This window comes from Adiantum capillus-veneris, chromosome 29, assembly GCF_014529385.1.
Source record: "Adiantum capillus-veneris isolate H3 chromosome 29, ASM1452938v2, whole genome shotgun sequence".
Lineage (NCBI taxonomy): Eukaryota > Viridiplantae > Streptophyta > Polypodiopsida > Polypodiales > Pteridaceae > Adiantum > Adiantum capillus-veneris.
Window position 1 is genome coordinate 61,926,846 of NC_140959.1, and position 5,753 is coordinate 61,932,598.

General features: G+C 40.5%; 1 protein-coding gene across 2 annotated transcripts; it reads left to right on the plus strand.

Moving 5' to 3' along the window:
- The first annotated feature begins 1,685 nt into the window (after nt 1-1,685).
- LOC147419291 (TATA-box-binding protein 1-like) lies at nt 1,686-5,192 on the plus strand. Of its 2 annotated transcripts, none has more exons than XM_086505473.1 (9): nt 1,686-2,491; nt 3,126-3,213; nt 3,329-3,400; nt 4,002-4,052; nt 4,191-4,235; nt 4,332-4,424; nt 4,515-4,616; nt 4,709-4,782; nt 4,906-5,192. In XM_086505473.1, coding segments are annotated over exons 1-9 (627 nt in total). In that variant the 5' UTR covers nt 1,686-2,390; the 3' UTR covers nt 4,907-5,192. The 2 variants fall into 2 exon arrangements, with proteins under 2 accessions (XP_086361599.1, XP_086361600.1); XM_086505474.1 differs by lacking the exon at nt 1,686-2,491 and adding an exon at nt 2,827-2,914.
- Nucleotides 5,193-5,753: the final 561 nt, after the last annotated feature.

Below are 5,753 nucleotides of genomic sequence, written 5' to 3' on the forward strand. Positions count from 1 at the left end.
CGTGGATACTGGCGTCTATATATGCGCTGATACAGACGTCGGTATACACATCGATACATGTGTCGATTTTAAAAACGTTAATATAGATGTCAATATATGCGTTGGTATTGGCGTCGGTATAGGCGTTGGTATGAGTGTCGATATACGCGTCAATAACAGCGATGTAATTTAAAATTTGAGTTTTGAATTGAGCAATGTCTCCCTCCATCTTTATCAACGCTCATACCGACGTCCATCATCAACGCCGAAAAAAAGCGTCGGTAACCAAGTTATCCCCTGTAGTGTTTGTAAATCCTTTGAGCCTAGTACTAAATTGTTCCTTGTTTTATTGAGATATTGGCTCCTATGGTGTATATGATTTGTCATGAACCAAGTGCTATATGGTCCTTGTTGGTTTAACTATATAGTCTCTTGGAAATGAGTTAGATTAATTAGAATTCTAGCTCTAGGCTTATCATGTGCTTGAGGATCACAACCTAAAGCAAGGGGTCATTGCTCTAGGTTTAACTATGTAGTCTCTTGGGAATGAATTAGATTTAGAATTCTAAAGGATTGTCGTGTGCCTGAAGGATCACAACCTAAAGCAAGGAGCTTTGTAATTCATGTCCGTACACTTGCTAGATTTTGTTATATGAACAAATTTTCCATGAGTAGTTTTTCCAAGTTTTTAATAAAAGATTTGTCACAAGCATCGATGGGACTATTGCAAGGTTTTTTCTTTTTACAACCTTACAAAGCATGTAAACTCAACTCTTTTGATATCTTTAGAACATATTGTTCAGAAAACCATTCGGTGGGAACATAATGCTTGATCAAATTAGCTTATTGAGCCCATTTCAAACCTTGCAACAACAGGTTCATTGTTTTGAGACTACGAACTAAATCCCCCTCAGAGAGAGATCACTTTGGTAAAAATAAGGCAATCGCAATTTTTACGCACATTATCCCATCCACTTTTTAAGAACGTGAGAAGACCTATATTGTAGACATGTATGTTAGTATCAATGTGTAGATCAAGGGCTCATTGTAGGCTAGAAAGCGCGAACAATGGGAGAACTGGCATGGCTTAACTATATATAGTAGTCACTTCCTCATAGGTTGTGTATATGTAAACATCAATACCCGCTACAAGAATGATTCTTGTCATTGATGGCGAGTCTAGGTGTGGCCTAAAGGGAGAGATTGTGAAGCTCATGTGAAGGCCATGGTGCTTAAAGCTCAAAAACAAACTTAGATTCGGTGTAATCCATTAATTACCCCTAAACTTTTATTTGAAAACGTAGAGAATTTTAGTGTAGCAAAAGCCTTCTAATTATACAGTCGATTTACCTCTAAAAATTTCCATGTGTAACTTTTCCAAGTCTTATTGGAAAAAAGGTTATTACAAGCATATGAGACGATTGCATAAAAGATGGAAGGGGATTACAGGATAGGTTTGCGACCTAAAAAGCTTGTAGATTTCTATTTACCCTTGTCTTTTGATTTGCTTACTATCCTTGTCTGTCCACATCAAGTCCTTAAATATTAATCTGGCATTTTTCTTTCACAGCTAGTGCTACTTTTTAAGGTTTGTGTGTGAATCTTGGTTCTAACATTAAAGGGCGAAAGCATAAATATTAGGGCAGGCTTAGGTCGTGGGGACCAACATCGAAATCTCGAAATGGGAATTAGGAAGTGCCCGTCCAGGCCTTCATAAGAGCGACACGGGCAGGAGCAGCCTGTTGGCGGCCTTATTCATTTTCGATGCAGGAGAGCTAGCTGCTGCGCGGCACGATCGCCTGCACCTGCACCTGCACCTGCAGGTTCACGTCTGTCGGCCGGATGCTTGCCGCTGTACAAGCGAGCGCAGGCGCTCTCTCTCTCTCTCTCTCTCTCTCTCTCTCTCTCTCTCTCGCGGGCAAGTTTGTCATGCACAAGAGCGGAAGAAGCAGCAGGGGGATGGTGACGCTGCAGGAGCAAGAACTGGTGAGTGCGAGCGCCACTTGCTGCCGGTTGAGCTCTGCCGGCCACCTGCAGAGCCGGGCCGGTTGGTGTCTTAACTCTTCTTGCTCTCTCGCTCCCTCCCGCAAGTCTTTCTCTGCTCTGCCGATCAGCTTTCCATAACACAAATAGAGTACAATAATATAGCTGCCGTATGTCGAAATGTTGACACAACTAGTCTTAAGTATGAAGGCCGTGATTCATGGTTTATAACAGCCCTATTAGACATTTGCGAGCTCATTTATTACAATTATCGTAATAAATGAGAGTCGGCAGCACAACCCCAGCAGCCTCTTAAGGTCTGCTCTGCCACTGATTATTAGTCGGGTATCGACCTGCAACAGCTTCTCAGAGTCTCAGCGGCGGGAATTAGAGCTTCTACGTCTCAGCATCATAAATCATCAGTACTTATGGTTTTCCAGCGCCAACAAAACTCCACGCAGAAGATTGTACCAGCTGCACTACACGATCCTCAGCCTGCTGCATATTGTGGGCTTACGCCCTCGATAAAGTAATGGCTCTCTCTCTCTCTCTCTCTCTCTCTCTCTCTCTCTCTCTCTCTGCAAGATCACGCGTTTTTTGTTTTTGTTTTCTTTTTGAGGCACAATTGAAAGATGACAGATGTCATCTCTCTCTCTCTCTCTCTCTCTCTCTCTCTCTCTCGCTCGCTCTCTGCAAGATCACGCGTTTTTTGTTTTTGTTTTCTTTTTGAGGCACAATTGAGGCACAATATCTAGAAATTTTCTGGTGTAAAAAACGGAGCCTTTTTCAGCGTTTTTCATACAATGCATAACATCATGAGCTTCTGCATACCTAGCTAGGTAAGATTGGGGGCAGGGGACCACCGGCCCCCCCACCGGGCGATGGTCCCCTGCCCCTAATCGTACCTAGCTAGGTATGCGGTGCCTCCCTCACAGAAGCTCATGATTTTGAGGTAAGTGAGAATGTGGGAATTATTGTGAAATTTGTCCAAAACTTCTTGTGTATACATCGCAGCAACTAATTCACATTCGTGCATTCCTTCAAGCAAAAATACCTTACTAATTGAGTGAACATGATTTGGTTTTCATCCCGCCTCCACCTAATTTGATTAATTAGTAGATTTTTCTTCTATGGATTGATACCTTTCCCCCATGACATGGCAGCAATGTTGTTTCCACGGCAAGCGTTGGTCGCAAATTAGACCTAAAACAGATTGTTTTAATGGCAAGAAATGCAGAATTTAATCCAAGGGTAATAAGCGAACTCATCTATATTCCTTTTTAAACTTGAACTAGATGATTGTCTTTTGGAGCTTCGACTCATCGATCTAATGTTGCACTTAAATTCATGAAATGTTATAATGCAGCGATTCTCTGCTGTAATCATGCGTATTAGAGAGCCTAAGGCTACAGCATCAATTTTTTCCACAGGAAAAATGGTGAGAATTCTCTCTCTCTCTCTCTCTCTCTCTCTCTCTCTCTCTCTCATGTTGAGTTCAACTCTCCTCATCGGATAGATCTTTAAGGTCTCTTGGGATAATTTTCTATGACGTTAAAATACTCTCACAAGAAGATTTAGAACTATTCTCATGTAGGAGAATGGAGTCTTTTTCAATGTTTTTCATACAGTGCATAACATCATGAGCTTCTGCTCGAGAGGCACCGCATACCTAGTTAGGTACCTTTTGGGGGGGCAGGGGACCACCGGTCCCCCCCACCGGGGCCGGCAGTCCCCTGCCCCCAATCATACCTATCATACCTAGCTAGGTATGCGATGCCTCCGTCACAAAAACTCATGATGTTGAGGTAAGTCAAGATGTGGGAATTATTGTGAGAATTTGTCCAAAACTTCTTGTGTCTTCTTCTTCTTCTTCTTCCCCCCCCTCTCTCTCTCTCTCTCTCTCTCTCTCTCTCTCTCTCTTATCACAACGTATATTAAAGATATAATGCTCGAACTTATGCTTCTTGCACACCATATTTAATTATCAATTGCCAACATCAAGTTTATGTGTTTCTAACAATCTGAAAACTAATATGTAGGTATGCGTTGGTGCCAAGAGCGTTGAACACTCTCGCACAGCAATGAGAAAGGTATTGACTACTTTTGTCTACTTTTGTTATTGTATCATAGGAGTACGCTATACTAAATAAGTGAGCAGACGTTAGATGGGAGCCTCTAAATTAACAGATATAGCTTAAATTTTAATATTGCATGTGTTTCTTTTGCAGTTTGCTAGAATAATTGCAAAACTTCAACCTGGTGCTCGATTCATGGTACGTTTTTGTTTTTTCTAAATTAGTTTTCATAGCTAGTAGAATATGTTTCTTCCATTCTTTAGAGCTAAGAAAAGTTGTGCCTGTCGCATGTAGGATTTTAGAGTCAGAAACATCATGGCAACATCCGATGTTAAATTTAAATTGATGCTAGAAAGTTTATCTTGTGTGCTTTCGAACTTTTCAACGGTGAGTAACATCCTGCTCACAATTGACTCTATCTTGTCTACATATTTTTAGCTTATAATGGGTTAAAGTGTTCTTTTATTCATCTTCTAGTATGAGCCAGAGCTATTCCCGGGGCTTTTTTATCGAATGCGTCAACCTAAACTTACAATAGGGCTTTTTGTCTCTGGGAAGATTACTATTGCAGGTGCCAAGGTATGGTCATTTTTCCAGTGACAACACCTCAACTATGATGATGGTTGGAGGTTTTCCTTGCATTTAAATATCAAAAATCATTGTTGTTTCAGGATGAAAACCAAATTGATGAGGCCCTCAAGAAGATATATCCAATATTGACACCATTCAGAAAACTTCAACTTTGGTACATAATTACACTATTATGTTTTGGCATCTGCCCTCATTGCTCACCAAAAACATGAATGTGCATTTAGCTTAGATCGACAAGATATTTTATCTAATTACTTGTGCCAAATTTGATTTGCAGATAGTAGTTATGAGGAAGTTGCAATCATAGAAAAAAATTTGGTGCCAAGAATCTTTGAAAAGCTCTTGTGGATGCTAGAAAGGCTATCCCATCGGAGGCAAACTTGTCAAACTTTTTTGTAAATCACTTCAAAAGTCCCAAGTTATCAATCTTTTTGGGTTTAAAAGGAGTGAAATATTTTTCATTGGCACTTAATTTCATGCTCTCTATGTTTATTATTGAGAAACAAAAAGGGTATATTTGCCCATCTCCGAAATCTAGAAATATTATATGTTACTTTAAAACGTTATTGGAATTATGAGTCATCGAGCATCAAGCATTTATAACAATATATAAATTGCTATATCAATGCCTTATATGTAGATAATGCTCTATTTCCATGAGCCCCATATAGGTATAGGTATAAGACTACAAATCATTCATACATATGGGGCTCCATTTCTCATTCCATTGCCCAAAATCTTTACAGATTCCTGCCCTCAATCTTCTCGCAATGGCAAATAGAGCAGGCAAAACTACCATGCATTTTTGGTTGGTATCAAAATGTTGCTCACATCCCAAATCGAACCTTTTTCTCTAACCTCCCCCCACTATGGTCTTGTTGTCTCATGTGTGATGCTTGCAGTATGATACAAAAGGCATCCACCTCTCTTCCCTCAACCCCTCCCACTTTGGATAACCATGTGGCTGCCTTTGATGGCGTGCTCTCGATGACAAAAACACATGGAAATGTGCTACTGCCTCTCCTTGATATCCTCCTTGCCTTGGGCACCATCTGGTAATCACTTTGTCTTTCCCACTTCATTCCAACGGGGTATCTTCAGATATTTCCTTGAATGAGCCCATTT

What these genes read in the sequence shown, in the direction of transcription:
- LOC147419291 (XM_086505473.1), top strand. Translation starts at nt 2,391, where the DNA reads ATGGTTTTCCAGCGCCAACAAAACTCCACGCAGAAGATTGTACCAGCT. An exon ending in GGGCTTACGCCCTCGATAAA is followed by an intron (nt 2,492 to 3,125) that starts GTAATGGCTCTC and finishes ATGACATGGCAG; the next exon opens with CAATGTTGTTTCCACGGCAA. An exon ending in AACCTGGTGCTCGATTCATG is followed by an intron (nt 4,236 to 4,331) that starts GTACGTTTTTGT and finishes TGTCGCATGTAG; the next exon opens with GATTTTAGAGTCAGAAACAT.